A 22799-nucleotide genomic window follows, 5' to 3' on the forward strand; every position below is an offset into this window, starting at 1 on the left:
GATTTAAAGGATTCTGAAATGCCTGTTTTAGAAGAGTTGCAGAATAATTATGCTGAGGAAGATTTCTGGGACTCCTTGTCAGTTGTTTCCAGTGCAGAAGGAAGTCGGGCACTAGTAAGGAACACACTCAACACAAATGTTCATTCAGACAGCAGATCCACTGAAAGGGAAAAAACTTAAATTACGTTGTGGAAGAAGCACCTGTACTGGTGACATTGCCTTGATGCTATAGGAAGATGATAGTGTCACTGTTGACAAATGAAATTGTGGGAAAAACTACTTCCTGAGAACATTGTGTAACCCTGAGTGGGTTTTGAATGGGTTCTACTGCAATTCACCATATGAAGTACGTTCTCTCTGACTTTTTTTTTAAAAAAAAACAGGTTTGAATGTAAACTGGAAATGGAACACTAAATGAGCAGAGAGAGGACAGCAGCATACGAATTGCAGTAAAATGGCTGCAGTTCAACATTTTTGCAGAAATGACTGCTATTACTATGAACATTGTTGTTACTTATTAAGTTCGTCTAGATTTAACAAATCTTAATGAACTGTAGCACTTTATGGTAGGATACAATACTAGAAAGAGGATTTGCTCAGTGAGTTGAGTGGGTTGTCACACCATGAATGAATGATCTCGGCTTTTGTTCTGTTTCCTCGGTACTTCTATATAAAGTCTGTCCCTTTACACACCATACGTTAGCCCCCAGAAAATGCACTTAAAATGTCACATGTGAAAAATTGCTCTGAGAATGGTACTTTATATGTGATAGCATGTTTTCTGTTGTCCCTTTTATTTCTAAGTGCCCTTTTAACAAAACAAAAACAAAAAAAAATCAGTTACATGAGCTGAATTAAAACCAGTACATTATTTACCTCTTCCCCTTCTCCCCAAGAATCCTCATGGAAGGAGTGCTTACAGAGCAGACAGGTTGAATCACTTCTCCCCTGAGCCTTCTGATTCTTGCACAGGAGTGGTATTCATTTCTTTTGTGACTGTGTGGTGTGGCATCAGTTTCTCTTTAGGCATCACATCTTTACAGTGAAATGAAATCCTAAAGCTTATATCTGACACTAAAATATAATAGGTTTGGCTACTTAGAGAGCCTTCCAGAAGTCATTCAACCAGAGGTGAAAGTGGCCCACTAGAGTGTATTGGCAAGAAGCAGCCACCAGTACTGGCTTGTACACAGCAGATATTAAATCACTGTCACCCTGGACTTTACCTGCAGGGCTGCTGATGGAAGAAGGGCTGCTGTCCTGGGCCCTTAAAATTACCACCGGAGTCCAAGGACTCATTATTACTGGGGCAGCAGCAGCCATGAAAGGGTAGCTGAGGAAGTCTGGTCCCAGTCCTGCCCCTTCTATCTAAGGCCCCATCCTTTCTGGGGGCCCAAATCCCCCGACCTTGCCCAGGGCCCCAGCTGCCCCAAGCTGTCTACCAGTTTATCCCAGTATGTACTTTCACCCATAGTCAACTGAACATGTGAGGTTTGGAAGGTTTGGTTTGAGTTCACATGGGCAAGATGTGTTCAACATAAGACATCCTCAGCTAGTGGATACTAAGAAAGCCCTGGTTTGCTCACTTGTTCAGTTCTGAATGCTAGGAAAGGCATGACTTTGAATGTGGAGCATTGCTATTTGGGAAATAGAGCATCACGAAATGCTTTACACCACTTCATTGTATATGTGAAAATTTTGATGTTAAAAGTGCGATGCTGTATTGGAATAATATTATTTGTACTGATAATAGAAATAATTTAAGTATAGAAAAAGTCATTTAATATGTTTTTATTTTCAAATTTTTTCCCTTCAAATTCCATATAGTTATTTGCTGTTTATTTAGGATCTAATCAATGTGTAATTTTCATATGAAAAGTTTTTTCTTTGTAATTATCAAGAACAAAGATTTGTGTGTATGGGTGTGATAAGCTAGCATTATAGTATGTCCTTTTAGTGCCTCTCTTCTTCATTTTCCCAAATGACCTTTATTCATCAGCAAATAAACTTCACTTATGGTTCCTCAGAGAATTTAAAAATAATCATTGTGGCATTCTGTTCCTGTCTAGGATGGGGAGAAGTGGGTATATGGCTTCAAACTAAAATTCTGCTCATTTCAACCAATATATATGATCAACCAGTATATATGATCAAATGTGATTTGTCACTTTCAAATTCCATGACTTTATAAAATGCTTTTCTATACATTCACCTCATATGTTGAAAATATTGCTTTTACAGTTCTGGTAGTATGGTCTATGTTAAAGTTATTCTAGGGTGCGCTGCTTAGCCTATTCTGAGTGTAGCTCAAAAGAGGTAGCTGCTGCTGCTTAGGGGATACCCAGGGCACCCCAAGGACCACTGATCAGACACACCTTGGGGCCACCCTCAGGACACTGCTTGGGAAGTTCCTGGAACCAGCCATATCTGCTGCTGCTCACATGGTCCTCAGAACCAGCTGTACCAGCTGCTGTGGAATTCCGACTTACAGTAATGTCCATGAAACAACTGCAGCTTTAGTCATGATCCTAATTAAGAGCTGATTGTGTTAAGTTTCTTAATGAATTGGGTGGGGAGAAACTCAGCTATTTTATTTATAAAACCATCCAGTTCTAGTGGCACTATTAATTGAATAGTTCATTACAGCTCTAACAAGGACATGTAAACAATCCTAACATTTTACCTAAATACAATTCTGTGTAGTCTTTTAAACCATGTTCATTACTGTATTCTCAGAACCTACCAATGATGCATTTAGTAATAGGACTACACACCTGTCACAAGCTGGTTGGTTTTTTGAGGTATGTGCAGTATCTTGTTTTGGTAGGATGTTTTTGTTTCTAAAATGTTGTGTTTGAGAAGACTATGGCAAAGACATGCATGTGAATGGAAAGTAGAAAGGTTTGTGGTGATCCTTGGGAGAGAATTTATTCCAGGGTCCTTGGACCAGCCTCCGAGAGAGCTGTATGGGTGACAGAACTAAGATTTATTTCTATTATAGAGAGTTTTATTGTGCTAGAGAAGCATAGTTGTCCAAGATCTTTCTCTGGAACTTTTGGTGGTGGTGTATAGCATGGGTACAGGCTATGAAGTGCTTTGATAAGGACCAAGATCTTGAACTTGATTCAAAATTCTATGGGAAGCCAGCGCATGGTGTGGAGGTGAGCAGTAATGAAAGGAAAACTGTCTGAAGAGCATAATGTAAGTTACATGATTCTGTAGGAGTCTACACTAGCTAGGATGAGCAGTGTTCAGTATTTATCTCTTTTTCCAGATTACTTACGAATATGCTGAAGTGGCAAAATTTGCAGGTACAGATGAAATTCAGTAGTGACAGATACGAAGTAATGTACAATAGAATTCATAAATCCAACTATGCATACAAAATGTTGGTCTAAATTAGCCATTAGCATCCATGACGGATATTGGAGACAACAGTTAAACCTGCAAGTGACTTCTGCCCCATGCTGCAGAAGGTTGAAAACACTTCTATTACTGTAAAGCAAGGAGAATTCCTTTCCACCTCCAGATATGGTGACAAGTTAAACCCTGAACATATGTGCAAGATTTGTCAGGCAGAAAACTCAGTAAAGTAGCTCAGAGCCTTCCCCATCTAGTGTTCCATTACACCAGCCTTTGGAGATACTGCCTGCTAGCAGTCATAGATCAGCTGCATGTAATTGTAGACAATCATATCACACCATCCCCTCAGGAAACTTACCAAGTTCAGTCTTGGAGATATTAAGTTTTTTGCTTTCATGGTTTTCCTTGGATGGTTATTTCTAAAGACAGTGATGGATTAGATAAAAACTGGTAGCACTGCCTTTCCCCCAGGGCTGATCTACCCCTAGTTTGTGTAACACTGCTTAGTAACTGACAGATAAGGCATTAAAACCCCTTCCTATGGACACAATTCTGTCACTAAAAGATGTTTTTATGCCAGTAATAGAAATAAACTATACAGTTATAAAGACCATCTTATATTGATAAAATTGCATCCACAGGAGGGGGTTGTAATGTCTTGTCAGTTTCTATAAACACAGAGTACTACAAACAACTATATATGTCTATCCCCAGGGCTGATCTAATGTAGGTAGTCTGTAGCTTGATTGAATTGTTTTGACTAGTTTTTATACTAGTATAGTAGAAACTATATTCCCACTGCTAGAAACTTGTCTAGAGACCCAGCTATCTTTTACTTGGAGAAGAGCAGCAGCTTAATGCCATCAACTCCCATATATAATATCCACCAATCAGATACACTCCAGAGTGGCTCTACTGAAGCTTCAGAAAACAAGTAGAGAAGTACCTTTTTATAAGAAGTGATGGGTGGGTTCCTGTGTGTGAAATGCTTCAAGGTTCTTGAATGAAATTTGGCACTGTGAAAATGCAACATTTGTCTAGCTTTAATACAGTTCCTCGTTTAACCTGTCAATTTGGTGTGTCCTTTCTGTGTTTTAGTAATTTAAGTTGCTGTTCTACTCCTTTGCCCTCTTCTGGGTGTAGGAGGGATTACAGAAACATTTGGCAGTAAGGCAGATTTCACTTGAACTCTAAATCTGGCTGAAGTAGCCTCATGTTTTTAAATAGCTATCTGCCAGGTATCTCCCAAGAAACTAACCATTAGTTTAATATTAAACATGATTTTAATGTGTGTTCTTTTTTAGGTTGTTGCACTGTGTTTTAATACAAGATAAACTTGGGTACAGCTTGTCTGTTCCTTAATACTCCCACCTTCACTGTGTCATGGTACTGAGCAGTCTGTATCCATATCTTGTTTTTATTCTTAGATTATAAACAATGTCATTATTTGTGTTTGTACAGCACCTACCTCTGTGGAATCCTGGTCCATGACTGGTGCATTCAGGGCACTTTAATACAAATAATAATTCAGCACAACTGCTGACAGATGAAAAGAAGAAATCCAGTCAATGAATCAAAAAGATTGACTAAGTTGAGTCTTTGGCAAACTTTAACAAAACACCTATTTACCTCTCTCCATCAATCTTTTAATAAAAGCCTATTCACTAAACAGTCTTACAATGTTTATCATTGAGGCTACCACCTAATGAGGATGATCTGGAAAGGAGGCATGGCTCCACCTTGATACCCCTACAGCAGTGAGTTGCCTTTTGTGAGATGGAGTTGTGGAAAAGGGGCAAGGAGATTACCAACTAGCAGTAGATAGCTCAACTCAAAAGCAAGAGTATGGCAGTGTGTTAGAAATAGCTGCATTATGTAGATGGCTTGTTTGGGCCCCTCTCTAGCTAGAGCTCCTTTGGTTGTCTTCCTAAGCTCCATTTATTATTGCCTTTCGGTACCGACAGCCACAATAGTACTTGACACAGCACTGTTTCCGTGTGCAAACCTGAGCTTCACTGGGATCAGGGGAGGATGTTATGTAGACAGAATTCCTTTCTGTGCCTTCCTAGCTAGGATGCATAGAGAAGGTCCCTTTGACAACAGAAGTGGAACTAACCATGTCACTTCTCAATTATATTTCAGCTGCAAGAAAGAAACAAGCTACCTTACAAAAGCATTACTAATCTAGATAGTTTCATTTTCAAGAATAACATTTATAGTCACCAGCTCATGGAAAGCTTCAGTTCTAGGATGCTTGGTCCTATAAGCTTGAAGCTAGGAGAGTGGGGAAATAATTTGCCATACTTTCTATTCATGAAACAGCATACTAACATTTTTAAACAGCATAGAGTGTGTTTATACACAGCTTACGTAAAAATTGACAAAGGTACTAGTCTCAGGAATCCTTTATTGTATTTCACTGTAGTTATAATTGAGCAAACACGTTCTATACAATTCACCTAGTTTAATGCCATCAAATGTAAGTTTCAGAATGAACTTGCACAGTTTGATGGACAAATCAGGGCAGAAGTAATAGTCAAGGCAAGGGCACAACTCTCAGCTACAACATTTGCTTCATATTATGCCCCCTAGAAAGACTGACAGAAAGGAGTGGGTGGGAAGAAATCAAATTAACAGGAAAATTAATTGCTGTGTATGGAATAGTTTTCTTGCTGTCAAAGTTACGTTAATACTGCTTGTGGAGCAAGCTTATGGTACATAAAAAATTATAAAAGCTGAGACACAAGATAGTCTCCCTTTATGCTAAATGCTTTATATCTAGGTAAAACTGATAAGAGGATGTCAAACTTGTAATATAACTGTAAAACATATACAAGACCATCCAATATAGATAGAAAAACATCAGCTTCTTCTTCCTTTTGGTCTTCTCCAGTTAGACCTAGTGAGATTGATTGGGGAAACAAGCCCTCGCTTGAGAAGTTTAGCCCAAAGTACCTCCAAGAAATTGCTGTCTTGAAAAAAATACAGTAGTGATTTATTTTTCCACTATATTCCTCTATTGAAATAGACAGTTTCATTAACAATGAGAAAGGGCACTCCTGCCACACATTTCATCAGCAAAAAAATTCGTGAAGAAAAGTGGTATTACTGTAACTTTAAAATATTAATGTTTCATGTGTTCTTCATGTCCAAATATATCAGTTTCAGATGAATTTAGGTTTTTCTTGAATGTAATGGTAAATATAGCTAATGGTATAAGTTAGTGAACACCAGCAAGTGTGCTCAATTTTACAAAGAATCATGCCATTAAGTTGTATTTGTGCTATAATTACAGGCTTGAAAATTAGTTGATTTGTCATTCACATTTTAACAAAGGGACAAAGTCTCCACCTTTTAAAAATAGTTCAAAAGCTATTCTATATTTGACTTTCATACCTTTATATAAAATTATTAAAATCTCATTCATAGCCCAGGATATCATCACAATTTTTCCCTCTTAACTAACCATACATTTAGCTGAAACACTTTAAGGACTCACTTCTGCTTTGAGGTATCCAACTGGGCACTGCTGCAGAGCTTGTAAAATCAGCTATAGCCCACCAGTGCAAAAAGCAATAGTTGATTTGACACAAGTATGGGCTTGATCCTGCAAACTCTTACTTGCTTGAGTAGTTCAACTGAAACTTGTGTTACATGTGTTAGGGTTTGCAGGATTAGATCCTACGTGTTGATGCAAGTTCATGCATCAGCAGAAGTCAGCCTGAAGACTTCAGAAATAAAAATAACATTTGCTTCTAAGATATATACATACCCAGCCATTTATGTACATATTCACAAGTCTGGTCTATGAATAAAAAGGAACTAATTACAGAAACTGTCAAAACATTTTTTTAAATCAAGTTCAATTTAGAGAAAGCAAAAAAAGTAATTGCAACATCGTGAGTATTTAGCAAAATGTAAAATAAAAACCCAAGGATGTCTAGATACAGCATATGATGTAAAGGGCATGGAATTAACACCAACTTTGATATTATACCCATAACTCTTCTGTTCTTCCAAATTTGTAGATCAGAGTACTGTAAGAAAAGAGACATTTACATGTAATGTGGAAAAATGTCATTTGTTTATAGACTAGAAGATACTTGAAATTCAAATTTTGCATATTCAATTTGGGATAAAAATGCTATAAAATATTCTCTAGCTATAGTACATTTACACTCCTGGTGTTAATCTTAGCTCAGTCTCCTTTAACATCTTTAATTCACAAATCTACTTTTCCATATATATAATCCTTTGTGCATATTTGAAAAAAAATGAGATCTGGGATTACAAGCAACTCACCAGACTGTCTCAGAGGCTGTCTGATGTAATTTTAGGTATGAAGTGATTTAGCTAACACCGCTATGCAATCTCTTTTAAAAAAACAGCCACAGTTCAGAGGATTGGAGGGGAGTAAATGGTGTATAATTTTTTGGAAAAAGTACTAGGAGTGATCCACAGAATTCTGGACCAGTAGACCTCACGTGTATAGCTAGCAAACTGTTTAAAAGTTCAACAGAGTAAGGCATCTGAAAAATCATGATAGGGTCTAATCTACACAGTTTCAGCAAAAGAAAATAATGCCACAGTCTCTTAATACAAATAAACTGCCCATAAAGGAAGACTGACTGACAATTTAGATGTCCAAATATGCTTTTACAAGGTTTCTGCACTGGAGACCACTAAAAAATCTAAATGTACATGAAACAAGAGCATGACAAGCATTGTCGGGCTCTAACCTGTCTAGAGGGAGAAAATAGTAGGAATAAATGGCGAGTTTTCCATATGACCAAAAAAAAAAAAATACAATTTTTTTAAAAAAATTATAAATGCTTAAAGGTTCTGTAGTAGATATGGGATGTTAAATATCGGTTAACTGACTAGTCGATTCACCTCATGAATTCTTATTGGTTACTCAACTATTCTATAGTTGCCAGGGGTGGGGTCAGCAGCCAGTCCGGCCCCACTCCCGAGGAGCTCCCTTCCACTCTGGGCTGCTGCCTCTGTAGTGAGGGATGCCAAGTGGGAACTGGTCCATGAGGGGAGCCAGTTTAAAAATCAGCTCCCCTCATGGACTGGCTGCCTCTCACCCTGCACTCTGATATAGAGGCAGCGGCGTGGGGTAGCAGCAGGTCCTCTGCAGAGGGTTGGTTGAGTTCCCAGGCCAGAACTGAGCTGGACTGCCTGCTTGCCTGGCTCCTAATATACTTCAAATGCAGAGTCACAGCAGAGGTACTTACTTGACCCGACACAAGCCAGGACTGAGCCAGGCTGCTGGCCAGCTTGCTAAAAATTTACTGGAGGGGGAGGAAGAGCATGCGTGTAGTCTATAGCTTTGCTTATCGGTTAATCGACTACACTATTACATCCCTATACTAGATCCCATGTTATTCAACATTTTATAACCATCTAGAAAGAGGAGTGAGCACTGAGGAAGAGGACACTGTCATTTAGGTTAGTCAACACTACAGAAAGACATAAACAAGCCAGATGAATGGTCAATATGATGACAAATGAAACTCAGTTTTGATAAATGCAAAGTAATATACACTGAATGGAAAAAACAAAACTATTCATACCTTATCAAGAGTTAATTTTATCAACCCTGGAAAGCATGAGAGTGACTGTATTCAGCTCAATGAGCAGCTGCAGTCAAAGCAAACAATGTCAGACTATAAGTAATGGATGGAGAACAGCAATCACTACGATATCTTAAAATGACTAGTACTGCATTAAGTTCTCAGAAAGGTTACTGCTGAATTAGTGGTTCAGAAACAGGCAATGAAAATTATCAAAGACCTGGAAAAAAAATCTCATGTGAAGAGAGAATGAAAAGATACCATTGTTCACCTAAAAAAGGAGATTAATATGGTTTAGGGAGGCTAGATCAGGAACTTCTGTTCTCAATGTTCCGTAACACAAATACAAGGGGACTTTCAATGAAATTAGGTGAGAAATTCAGAACTGGTTTAGTATTTTCCCCCACACAGTATATAATTAGACTGTGGAATTTATTGACACAGGAAGTCACTAAGGCAAAGAAATCAGCAAGATTAAAAAAGGAACTATAATATACTTATTATAATATCCAGAGTTGTCATAATTATGCATTTTTAACATATATTAAACTCCACACTTCAGGCTTATTAGAGACCAAGATGAGATTTAATGGGGGCAGATCACTCCCACATCTGCCTATTGTGGAGTTAACACACTCATCTGAGGCTTTTGGAGACTTGAGAAGCCCAGATTCAGTGATCAGTTACAGCTGGGCCATCCCTAGGTTTGCAAGACCCTGGTGAAGAACAGAGAGATGTGAGACCTCATACTGACTTTCATAGCTTGCATATTTTAAAATAGGAGTATTTGGTATGTAAACCTCATCTTAGAGATGCTTTTTATTAACAAAGATTTCAGGAGGGTTTCACCAGCTCAAATGTGATAAGACAAGATTCAAAAACTAGGATAGACCTCCACATTTCATTTTTCCCCCAAGTATAGAAGTAGTGAGGGATGGGCCAGGGTGAATGTTGGTTGTTGATGCTGACAGAGTGGTAGACTAAAGTCAATGGAACTGGCTGTGGTGCTTAAATATGGATGTAGGTCACTTACTGTAGGGCTTAAATATGGATGTAGGATCCCAACTTTAGCTTTAAAAAAAAAGAGCCTAACTTTCTCCTTTAACATTTACTAAAACTACTTAATTGTATGAGAACAAGAAAACTTTATACTCCTTTGAGAAGAAAGAAACGTGTTTAGAGAGTAAAATGGAAATGGACTTTAGCTTGGCATAGCATGAAAACAAGTAGGTTACTTGCTTTGTAACATGACTGGATAGAAGAAGATAGATCTCAGCAGTGGTTTGAAATGCTCAGGCATAAGACATAAATAACTTACCTAAAAAATATCAATGCATTTTGAAAAAACACAGCTAATCCTGGGTACACATTTGTGTCTACAAAATAAAAGCGAAAGATATATTAAGTTTAGAATACTGGAAACATGTATTTGAGATTTTATTCTTACTGTCACCACCCTGACATAAGCAAGTATATTTCTCCATGCAAGAGAATGGACAGTGGAAGATGGCACTAACCTGTCTCACAGGGGTATTATGAGGCTAAATACATTAAAGACAGTGAAGCACTCAGATGGCTATTGTAATGAAGTCACATAAGTACCTAAGGTAGATAGCAACCATCACTGTTAACTTCTAGCACTGATTGTACCTCCAAAAACTGGCACTCTCTGGTCTGGCAACATGACCCCAGATACTCCTGGGCCAGAGTCGAGAGACTTAAAGGCAGGAGGACCTGCCAGGGGCTGGAGCAACGGGTCAGAGACTGGCTGGAGGCAGTGCAAGACCAGAGCTGGAGCCCTGTAGCAGCCTGTGGCACGGGCCAGGATGGAGTCTCTGGCAGCATGCATCGGCAATCTCCGGGAGCTTGAAGCTGCAGTCCAAGCCCCATGGCAGAGCAGGACCGGAGTCCCCCGGCAGCTTCCTGGAGTGCTGGGTTGGAGCCCGGCAGCAGCCCCTTCGAGCATGGGGATGGAATTGAGCCTCGCAGCAGCCTACTGGAGCACAGGGCTGGGGCCAGAGCCCTGCAGCAGCCCCCAGATGTGAGGGATCAGAGCCGGAGCACCAAAACTGATCCTGGATGCGTGGAGCTGGAGCCTCTGCTGCCCAGGAAGCCAGAAGCAGCTGGGCAAGCAGGCCAGCCAGGTTAGGGGTGCAGGAGACTGAAGGGGATGTTGGGGCAGCCTGCCAGCAGCAGGCAATAGACTTGGGAGCCGGTGGCATGAGACCTCTCCTAGAGCAGTAAATTATCTCGTTCGGACCAGTCAGGTTCCAACGGTGCTGGACCAGAGAGGTACAACTTTTACTTACACAAGTGATTGTAAATTAGAACACAGACATTGCAATACAATATGTTACATAGATGACCATGTAAGATGTGAACAAAATAAGGTCCTGACAAATAAATGGAAATGTTCACAAAGCAATAAAAGTCTGCAGTTAGAACCACAAAACATTCTGTGACTTCTTGTGTTCTGAGTTTCCCCATCCCTTAGCTGAGACAGAAAGTTTTATTCATATGCAAAATATAAGCATTAGTTAAAGTATATGAGTAATGACTATAAGCATATTAGATAAAAAAAGGAACTGATTAATAGAGTTTCACTAAACCCTTAGGCTGTGTCTACATTGGCAAGATTTAGCGCAAAAGCGGCTGCTCAGGGATAAGTCCTCTTGCACAAGTGTTCTTGCGCAAGAGGCCACTGTAGACAGGTAACATCAATTTCTTGTGCAAGAAAGCCCGATGGCTAAAATGGGCTTGCACAAGAGAGCGTCTACACTGGCACAGATGCTTTTGCGCAAAAGCAAATCTTTTGCACAAAGGCACATGCCAGTATAGATGCTCTCTTACTCAAATACTCTAACGCAAAAACTCTTGCATTTAGAGTATTTGCACTAAATCTTGCCAGTCTAGACGTAGTCCTCGAGATGGATGCTTCCCTATAATATTTGAAAAGGAACTACAGGCAGTCCCCGAGTTACGCGGATCCGACTTATGTCGGATCCGCAGTTACGAACGGGGCCCTTCCTCTCCCTGGTCTCCAGCAGACCAGGGAGAGGAAGCAAAGCGGCGGAACACGCGGGCAGCGGACAGGGCTGTCCGCTGCCCACACGCTCCGCGGCTTGGCTCTGCTTTGCTCTGCTTTGCCCCCCCCTCCGCCCCGTCCCCCTGGTCTGCAGACCGGGGGGGGGGGGGGGGGGGGGGCGCAAAGCAGAGCCAAGCCGCGGAGCGTACTCCGCGGCTTTGCTCCGGACACCTGTGGTACAGCAGCTAGGGCGCTGCCAGTTGGTCCCGTAGCGCCGCTCTGGGCCCTACTGGACGAACCGGGCAGCACCCCAGCTGCTCTGCCCCAGGCGTCCTGATTCAGCCACTGCTGGTCAGTTTCAGCAGCGGCTGAATCAGGATGCCTGAGGCAGAGCAGCTTGGGTGCTGCTGGGTTGGTCCAGTAGCGCCGAGGAGCGACGGCGCTACTGGACCAACCCAGCAGCACCCCAGCTGCTCTGCCCCAGGTGTCCCCAAGTCAGCCGCTGCTGAAACTGACCAGTGGCTGACTACAGGAAGCCCCTGCCCTGGGCTTCCTGGAATCAGCCGCTGATCAGTTTCAGCAGCAGCTGACTTGGGGATGCCTGGGGTTCTTAAGTTGAATCTGTATGTAAGTCAGAACTGGCGTCCAGATTCAGCCGCTGTTGAAACTGATCAGTTTCAGCAGCGGCTGAATCTGGATGCCAGTTCTGACTTACATACAGATTCAACTTAAGAACAAACCTACAGTCCCTATCTTGTACGTAACCCGGGGCCTGCCTGTACTAGTTTTGTATGCTTAAACACAAATATTCAAAGTTTCACAGGGATGGAAAGTTATCTTAGTAGACATAGTAACATAAGTTCAAGCATCAAGACTATAGACTACATAGCATTACATGTATGTAGTTGTTTCTTCACAATAAGTCTCTAAAATCAGTATAATAAAGAGCTAAGAATTACATTTACAGTTTCTCAGTCTGAGCAATACTATGGCTCCTTTACTTACCTGATATTCTGAACTTGAAAAAATCACAACATCATCAACAGAAGATATACATGTATACCAGTGGTAGGGATGTAAAATCCTACTTAACCAGTGCAGAGCTACTTAACCTATGGTGCAGGGCTGCTCCAACTGGGCCAGGCCTGTCATGCCGTGAGGCTGTTCCGGCCTGGCTGGGCCAAGCCCTGCCAAGGGTTGGAGCTGCTAGAGCCAGGCTGGGTTCACCAGAGATAGGGAGGTGCTTTACTCTGGCCGGGCCAGAGTACCATCCCCTGACTGCAGAAAGCTTGCATCCCTAACTGGAGGTGGAATTTGCCATTGAATCAACAGTAGAAATTAAACAGGTACTGTATCTATAGACTTTTTTGCTGCCGCTTTGGAAATGGTCCCTCCCTCTGTTAAAATGCAGTAGGAAAAGAGCCTTACTTTGTGTGACATATGCTCCAAAAAGGATCCACATTGAAGCAATAAGTGAACCAAACATCAACATGAAACCAATAAAGAGCCATACACGAGCACCTGCAAGAAAATATTAAAAGTTTTAAAAATAATTTTCTGATCAGTAGAAGAACATGTATTATAAAAAGAGTGGTCCTGCTCAGCTCATCCTGTACATGGAGGGAAGCTCTGGGAGAAAAATAATCTCCACTAGGTTACCCTGGCAGAGTTTTGAACACATCATCGCCCCAGGGAGAAGACAGACAGTATTAGCCTCGCTTGATGTAACAGGTTGCAGGTTCTGCCACCAAATCTGGGGGATCCCCAGGTATTCACAAAAGTCCAGGGCCATCTGTGAACAGGCCCAGTGCCTCAAGTATGGCTCTGACCCCAACAGCACTCCCCACATCCCAGCAGTGCATCTCCAAGTGTAACCTGGGTGGGAGAGGAATTCCAAAAGAAGAGATAACAGAACTCCTAGCTATGTTATCTTAGTTCATGTGAACCCCTCTGGCCGCAGCCTGGAGTTCACTGAGTCTCCATTCCATACAGGCTCCAGACAAAGAACAGCCTGCACCTTGTGGAAGTGGGAGAAGGAATAGCTATATGCAAATGATCATCATGAACAGAAATAGAGGTACAATCCAGCCAATATTAACAGGCAAGGGTACATGAGCAGGTGATGAGGCCTGGGATGGACTGTGTTTTTTTTTTTAAATCTTGCTGTATGTAAAAAATGCAGAGAAATGTGTAAAAAGTGAAAATAAACCCTGTACACAAGAGCCCCATGGCAGCCCTGCCTGCCTATAGAAGCCCTGAACAAACAGTTACAGAATGGCCATGCAGGGTAATGTCTACACTCTCCAAGTTCAACTAGTTGGGCTTTGTGCTGGCTTGAAATAACCAATGGAAGGTTTTGGGGGGGAAAGAGGGACACTGGATTTGCAGAATCCCCCCACCTCCCACATAGACAGCATGGATGGGTAGCAGCCACTTTTCCAGTCCACAAACTGGAGTGACTGTACTACAGAATTCATGTTCGTACTTCAAAAATGGGGGAAAATATTTTTCAGGGGATAACAAGAAGGGAACTTTTTTGTAAATGTTATGAGGTTATCATAAAATTCATTACAAACCATAGTTGTTTTCATTTAGCTCTTTTAATGATGATTAAATAAATCACTGACCTGTTCTTCCTAGACATCCATCGCTGTAGCTATCTCCTCTCACCTGTGCATTTGATACAGCATTTATCCTGGGACAAAAAAAACCCTCAAATATATGTTTATAAGACTAAAGCTTATGAGAAAATCCATATGAAAATTGTTAAAAACAAAATTAAACCTTAAGTTATTAGGCAGCTTATTCCTTTCTAGTCACACAGTTTAAGCACTTTGTTTAGACCAGATCCTGCCAATGGACCCACGGGGGCAGATTACTAGACCCACACAGAACTTCAGTGAAGTCCATGGTATGCTCTTAGAAGATGCATGACTGCCAGGCAATAAGGATCTGAGCCTTGTTTAAGTGTCCTTTTTAAAAAAGTATATCTGTAATATATTCTCAATTTAAGTTAAATGCATTTTTTTAAAGTTAAAGCCACCCCAAATAGGTTTGTGGGATGATTGTGATGAAGACAGTAGCATTAGGTACTCAATTACTAATTACAACTAATGGTTTACAGAAAAGGTAGGCAATAATTTTTGCCCAGGGGCCACTTCAAAATTTTTCAAAGTAGTCCTGGGCCACTTCAAATCTAGACTGTAGAATGGTGGTTAAGTTTTCCATTCTGTACAACTAGGCATCTATACATTTGCAGAAGCAAGTATCTTTTTAAATATGGAATTATCACTAGCATACTTACATGAAAAAAGCTAATGTGGAAAACACTCCACAGGTGTGGAATGCATGGTTCATTTGTTCTGGTTTAGGATATACTACTGCAGCATCTATCATTATCCACCAGCCTGTGAAAAACTAGAGAAACAATGAAACCATGACATAGTATTCTGAAGCTGACTGGGTGAGAATACATGCTGAGAGCTTAATATTTTGTGCATGTTACTAACAATATTCTTCTTTTCACAACTGCATGCTTAAAAAATAAAGTTTGTTGGCATGTACGTTCTGTAATCCAGTGAAACTGAAAAAAGTTAACTTCTGACATTTTCAATGCAGTTTTTGGAATTTAGCTATAAATCTATTAACATTAAAGAAAAAGACTTGGCTAGATTACCTTCATTGCCTTAAAAATATGAACATATACTCCCAATATATGCATGACATAGCCAGGTAAAATGTAAGTGCTGTAATATACCTTGTTATGCCAGACACACACATCACATAGGAGTCCTAGTCATGTAGTAAACAGAACAAAAAACAAGGCTATGCCCAGTGATCTTTCAATGCTAAATATAAGAGACAACAACAGGTGAAGACAGGCTGACCAACCAACAAGGGAGTGTGAAGAAACAATTCTGGATAGCCTGATCGGCTGCAGTCTCAACACACAAATCACATTGTATGCCTCACAGCAAAGAAGAGTTTTAAGAACAAATATGATGGAGGATAATGAGTTAGTTTTGTGGATGTTTATAGGGAGTTCTCTCTCAAGTGTAAGGTGCAATATGGGAGAAAATATAAAGGTGTTTAAAAAATAAATAAGAGACTGCAGCTGGCATCATTCCAGAGATAGGAATCTAACTTTCAATACTCCTTTAAATGTTAAAAGTAGGATGTGTATATAGCCATTAAAGTCTTTGAAAGTGAATACATACTTTCCAATAATTTAACACTTTTTAAAAGTACCGGAAAAGGAAGCAGTACATCAGATTCAGGTGAACTGCAAGGCTTTGTCTTCACTGCAAATTCTTTCAGCAGAAATATGCTAATGAGGGACTCATTAGCATAAGCCATGATCTCATTAGCATATTTTCTGCCATTTCTTTTTCACAAAGGGTTTTTGCGCAAAAAGAAGCAGTGTGGACGGAGAGGCATAAGGATCTTGTGCAAAACAGGAGGGTTGCGCAAAAAAACCCCTTCCACACTGCTTCTTTTTGCGCAAAAACCCCTTACACAAAAAGAAACAGCAGAAAATATACTAATGAGATCGCAACTTATGCTCATTAGCATATTTTCTGCCAGAAGAACTTGCAGTAAAGACGTAGTCCAAAGGTTTTGCTAAACAAACTTGTAAAATGTGAAAATATATAGGTTTAAGAATGCAGTTAGCACTGCTATTTAATAAGATTTGGCCTAGGAACATTTTATTTATTTTGACAGATTAATGAAGTATTAATGCCACATTAAACAAGATGACAAATCTAGTTTTCTTGTCTACTCTGAATACTTACCAGTACACCTGCAACCACTGAAGCAACTGCATTTCTTCTTTCACTCCAGTCAATACACTCACACTCTGGCCATCGGAAATTGTCTAGGAATCCTGCCATTCTCTAATGGTTAGATTTTTTTTCTTTAAATTTTCATTGACTGTTGAATCCTAAATAGTTTAGCAAAACAGACAATATAGACATTTCATGATCTTTTCCTTTTAAAAAAATATTTGACAAGTTTCTTAAAGATAGCATCCAATTAAAAAAGCATTTTTCTCAAATCAAATTTGAGCTAAAATTTTGGTTTTGAAAGAACATGCTTTTTACAAACTAACATTTTTTTTACAATTAAAAAAAATATATAAAACCTACAACCCAAACAATAAGGTGTTATGCTAGCACATGAGCACTTAAAGGCGATTAGAAATTGAACAGTATTTTAATTGTCCAAACTGACAGAAATGCAAAAGTTAAAAAGCAAAACAGTTTAAGAGGGAAAAGGAAATATGAATTTTAACCTGAGAGTGTCACTTAAAGGCTCAACCATCTTTCAACCACTACAAATACTCTTCTAGTTAAAAATAGAAATATAGCAGATGCAAAGGCATTTAAGAAATCCTGGGAAATGCATAATAATTTGTCTTTAGATCAGATTATCTATTAAGTTAGATTCCAGAATACCAGCTGTATTCAGAAACTGAGGATGTGTGGGGAATAGTGCACTCACATCACAGACAGAGGGAAATAACCTTGCTGATTTAGCTAAGGAAGAGTGCTAACAAAGATCTGAAGGATGTCTTATTTAGTCCTTCTAGACCAGGGGTGAAGAATCGATGGCCTGCAGGCTGGACTAGGCCCCTGGCAAGCTTGGGGCTTCCCCTTAACCAGGGGCAAGCCAGCGCTTGGGTTCCAGCCCCACGGCAAGTCTCAAAGTGCTGGAAGTCCCGAGCCTCAGTGCTACAACTGACTGTCAGTGAGGTGTCCATGTCTCTCTTTTTTTATTTTCACTTCTTACTTGTGTGTGTTCCCCAACTGATTTTTCTGTGGATCAGTGGCATTTGACTGAAACACACCTTCACCCCTCTTCTAGACCAAGGAGGGAGATGCAGTGCTGCACAATTTTAAAAGAAGACTAAAACAGGGATAATTACAGAGAAAGCTATAAATAACTGAAAACTGAAGTGAAATAATGGGGCCTCAAACTATTTACCGGCTGATTAGTATCTATAAAAGTTTCTACTGTTCATAGTTTATTACATTTTAATCCTTATAATATATCCTCCATTTGCATATTCCTTACATTTAATATTGTATAGGCCAGGGGTAGAGAACCTCTGGCCCCCGAGACTTAGCTCCACTCCCCAGCACTGGGGAGCCCCTGCTGTCCCACTGCCCGCTGGAGCACACAAAATCTACTAGGTTGGGCTCCCTTAGGCTCTGTTGTAGGAGAGAAATGTGAGGAGTATCTTTCTCCTTCTCAGTCAGGGGCCACATTCCCTACCTTGATATAAGTTTTTATACTTGGTTTTAGGTTTTTTTCCCCCTTAAAAAGTGTTAAGAATTAAAATATTTAAAAGATTTACATAGCATATTAGCAACTCACAGCAGCATTCCTTATATCTAATTATTGTAATAGCTGTTAATCATTCCTTAAACTATACTGAATAATCTACAAATATTGTTTAACTGTGAATTATGATTAACAGTTAGCTGTCTTAACTAAAGTACAGGAAAGACTGTTGTGGAGGCTTTTAAATTCCATTGTTATCAAGAAAAATCCCCTATTGAAGGTCAAAGGAAACTGAAATCAAATACTCAGTATCGGCCTACACATCACTAAAGGACACATCTTGTAAATTAAATATTTATAGAACAAGAAATTCTGAATCTAGCATTACACTTTCACCAATGAAAAAATTAAAAAACAACAAATGGTCCTGGCAGCACCTTAGAGACTAACAAAAAAAATGTAGATGGCACCATGAGCTTTCATGGGCACAACCCACTTCTTCAATGTTATGGTGACATTTTAAATCACTAAAGCAATCCTTGAATAACTGGGTTGCTTTCCATACACTCTAAATTACTGTACTGCACAATTTTAAAAAAAGAATTTGAAACAGCTCTAACAGATATAAATCCAAGATCCAGCTCTTACCTAGAGGGTTCCCAAAAAATCACATTCCTTCCAACTTTTCCACTAGCACGCTCGTTGTCTGTCTATTTGTATCAAAATCCTATGTTGGTTCCCACTATGCTTCCTTCTCTGTCTTACCCTTAAGTTGCTGATGGTTCTTATAATTTCTTCATTTCATTTCAACTCCTTGTAGCTCCTGTTTCCTTCCTTCCCTCCTTCACTGATCTCCCTCTCAGAATGTACAAGTCCATATCTAATCCTCTCATTACCACTTTCTCCATGATTTATGTATGGTACTGCAGCCATTAATTACAACAGAACAGTGCATTTTATTAAGGCAAAATTAACTTTAACCAGAAAGACACCCTATGTTACTTATTCAGACTCCAATATTCAAAGAATCTAGCTAAAGATTCTGGCCTGCCAATGAGAGCATCTCTCCTCTGAGTATGCTAAAATGGGTGACCAAATTTCTAGATACCTATCCTATCTTGAAGCACTTTTCTTGTGCACATACTTGGTGTAAAAGCTTTTAGAGTACAAACACAGCCCATATTTTTTCTCTTACAGTTCCCCAGGAGAATGGGTCACATTCCTAATTGTGTAAAATACAGAATCTAGCTGCTAACAAAAAATACCTTTAATAAGTAGGATTTTGTTGTAAGATGAATCTCTAATAATTTCCTACCCAATCCATCTAATTCCTTGATACAAGAACTACATATGCAAGCATGTTATCCTTCTCCCATAAACACTCCATCACGGTGCTTTCCGAGTAGCAGAAATATAACGGATCTTCACTGGAGTCAAATGCCATCTTGTTTGTAATTTATAAAAAAAAAAAATATTTATAGAAGCCATACAATTTGAAAAGATATATCCACTTTCCCAAATAGAGACCCAGTCATCCAAATGTTTGTCCTAATCCCGCTCTCATCTCTTCACTTGGGTTGTAAGGACACAGAAATAACTGTCAGATCTTACCCACAACAGATAGTCACTTTGATATTTCCTAGGAATAATTTCCTAATTATTGAAGTAGCTAGGGAGAGGATCTTGGTGACAGCAATTTAGAAAATTTGTCCAAGGCTGCTAATGTGGACTGCATGTGGAAGTGACATTTTATTTATGGTGACCTAAGCTTCTTTTTAACCCAACAATTACAGGTTGGGCCTCCCTTGTCCTGCATCCTCAGGACCTGACTGGTCCTGAACAAGGGGATTTGTCGAATGAGGGAAGGTCCCTCCCAACATGGCCCATGCTGCCACTGGGTAGAACTGCAGCCGAACCCTGCTGCTGTCTGCCTGGCCATGGCTCCCTAGGCTAGCGCTCTAGAGCTGACAAAGCTCCACAGCTTCTAGGGCTGACACGGATTCTTGGGCTGAGGCTCCGTGGCTGCCGGGACTCTGAGGCAGTCAAAAGAGCCACGCTGCTCCATGTGCTGCCCCTGCTGAACACTGCTTCCGCACTTCTATTAACCAGAAACGGACCAATAAGAGCCCAAGGAGGGAAATGCCTGCAGGTAAGAGTCACACAAAGCTGCTTGCATGCCTCTGCCTAGGAACCGGACCTGGTGCTGGCTGCTTCCTGAGAGCTGCGTAGTTTGCAGCACCAGAACAGGCATGAAGCCTACCACTGTACTCCCCCGCTCCATCACTGACTGGGAGCCACAGGACCTAAGCCCACCTCCCAAACCTGTGCCTCAATCCCCTACCCCAAGCTTCCTGCAAATCCAGAACCCCCTTCTGGATCCCAAACCCCTCATCTCCAGCCCCACCCACAGCCCTGACCCCTGCACACCAACCCTGCCCCAGCCCAAAGCCCCCTCCCAAACCTCATACCCAGCTCTATTGATCATGGGCATCAACAATTTTCTTCAACTGGGTCGCCAGAAAAATGTTTGAAAACCACTGCTTTAGGGTGATCCACCAAGTGTGTAAGGAAATGGCTACAACATTAGTAATTTACATACATTCACTTTTCAATCAGACCATGTTTAGGGGAGGACTAAGAATTATAGCACCAGTAGGTAGGACAAAACCACAAAAGCATCACTGAAATGTTGTATTTCAGAAACAAACAATAGCTATGCATTGCCTTGCTATGAGACTTCAATATATTTAGTTTAGTCACAGTGATATAAATCTTTGTACTTTATTTGCCTAGAAATAGCATGCAAGAGTCTACAAGAGCAACTGCCATTCAACAAACAAGAATGAGACTCAAAATATACCAATTGAAGGATCCACACAACTGGTTGTGACACAGTACATGAAGATTAAAGGCAAAGTTATATGGCTGTCCATTCCTCACAGAGTTATGCCTACACTCCAATGAAGTGAAATCTATATTCTTCTCTCCCTGCCAGATTGGATTCATTTTCTTTTATGTTTGTGTTAATACGTTCATAGATTTCTGTAGGTTGTCGGTATAAATTATTCATATTCATGATGCAAGAATGTCTTTGCCCGTAGCATTTTGCACATATAATACAGATCTCCTGCTACAATCTTTTATCTGCTTAAATCTGAAAACTAGAAAATAATACAATTGTTACTTAAATTAAACTTCAGCAAAGATATGTAGAACGTAAGCCAACGTATCTCCAGTAATATTAATGCCTTATAAATGATAGATTTTCCCACACTGAAGTCTTTTAAATTTATTGTGTCAGTGAGATATGAGCTTCATAGAATTGGTTTGCATATTAATATTTTACTGCTCTTGAAAAAAAAGCAGCTATTGATAGACAAAGAATGAAAACTTATGAGACACCTGCTTGTCTATCCGCAGCAAGTCATTATTAAAAATGAACCCACTAGTAAACTCTGTGATTACTCTTCTAGTAAGGAGCACAGCAATTACCCCCAACTGATGAAACGTAGAGTACTGGGATTCTTACCAAGATTTTGGCACCAGTACCTGCTAGGGATGTCAACATGCAGTTGACAATACAATTAACCGATAAGCCTAGATTTATCGGTTAATCTTGTTGACCGCATGCATTTCCTCCCCTCCCCACTTTGCTGCCTCTGACACAGAGGCAGCAAGGGGGAAGGGGAAGAAGCAGGACATGGTGCTCGGAGGAGCTACAACCTCTATCAGAGGCAGCAGCATAGGGCGGAGGCTGCTACCAAAGCAGCCTCTGTCTGGGGGGAGCTCAGACCACCCGAAGGCTTTGTAGCAGCCTCTCCCATTCCCTTCTGCCTCACAGCAGCATCTGTCTGCTGGGAGTTTGGACCCAGCCCTGTGGACAGGGGCTGCTGCCTTTGTATCAGGGGCAGCAGTGTGGGCGTCAGGTAGCCAGTCTGCGCAGGGAGCTGGTTTTTAAACTGGTTCCCCTTGAAAACTGGCTCCCCGCTCTGCTGCTTCTGATACAGAGGCAGCAGCATGGTGTGGCGGGGACTCCCCAGGAGTGGGTCTTGAGAGCTATGGCTGCCAGCCCCACCCCTAGGGACTATAGAATACTTGAATAACCAATAAGAATTCACGTGGTTATTCGACTATTCAATTACCCTCTAACATTCCTAGTACCTGCTCCTAAACCTATTGTTAATGGATTTAGTGCTTGATAAATATGAAGTCCCTTCTATACCCATCTGACAGCTGGAAGGGAGGAGGATTCACCTTCATCCCAACCCCAACCACAGAGCTTCCTGGCTGCTATAGGTGTCTGCTAGGTTAGCCTTTTCCCAATCAACTGGTTAATACAAGAGTTGGGTCATCACAATTCTATTCCTCACCCAGCTTTCCCAACTCCTCCTCATACAAATTCCAATACCTTCCTCCATTGCACCTCAAATGCTGCCCAGATAAGATTGAATTTGACATGATTGTCAGTTTCACAGCATCCAGCATTGTCAGTATCATCAGTGAAACTAACTAAACTTATTATTTTCATATTTATTTTCACAGAAAAA

The 22799-nt window shown here is 40.5% G+C and overlaps 2 protein-coding genes across 3 annotated transcripts in view; one reads left to right on the plus strand and one right to left on the minus strand.

The window, feature by feature from the left end:
• The window catches only part of IFNGR2 (interferon gamma receptor 2), a 34168-nt gene extending 26766 nt beyond the window's left edge, over positions 1–7402 (plus strand). The window contains exon 7 of the mRNA XM_075911074.1: positions 1–7402. Within this exon, the coding sequence (XP_075767189.1) occupies positions 1–180 (180 nt within the window). The 3' untranslated portion in view covers positions 181–7402.
• The window catches only part of TMEM50B (transmembrane protein 50B), a 22464-nt gene continuing 5418 nt past the window's right edge, over positions 5754–22799 (minus strand). For both annotated transcript variants that reach the window (XM_006126033.4, XM_006126034.4), the window contains 6 exons: positions 16761–16909; positions 15272–15384; positions 14595–14662; positions 13396–13488; positions 10261–10318; positions 5754–7400 (listed from right to left, as the gene is read on the minus strand). In XM_006126033.4, the coding sequence (XP_006126095.1) occupies positions 7355–7400; positions 10261–10318; positions 13396–13488; positions 14595–14662; positions 15272–15384; positions 16761–16859 (477 nt within the window). In that variant the 5' untranslated portion in view covers positions 16860–16909 and the 3' untranslated portion in view covers positions 5754–7354. The remainder of the gene's footprint in view (positions 7401–10260; positions 10319–13395; positions 13489–14594; positions 14663–15271; positions 15385–16760; positions 16910–22799) is intronic.

This window comes from Pelodiscus sinensis, chromosome 1, assembly GCF_049634645.1.
Source record: "Pelodiscus sinensis isolate JC-2024 chromosome 1, ASM4963464v1, whole genome shotgun sequence".
Taxonomy (NCBI): Eukaryota; Metazoa; Chordata; order Testudines; family Trionychidae; genus Pelodiscus; species Pelodiscus sinensis.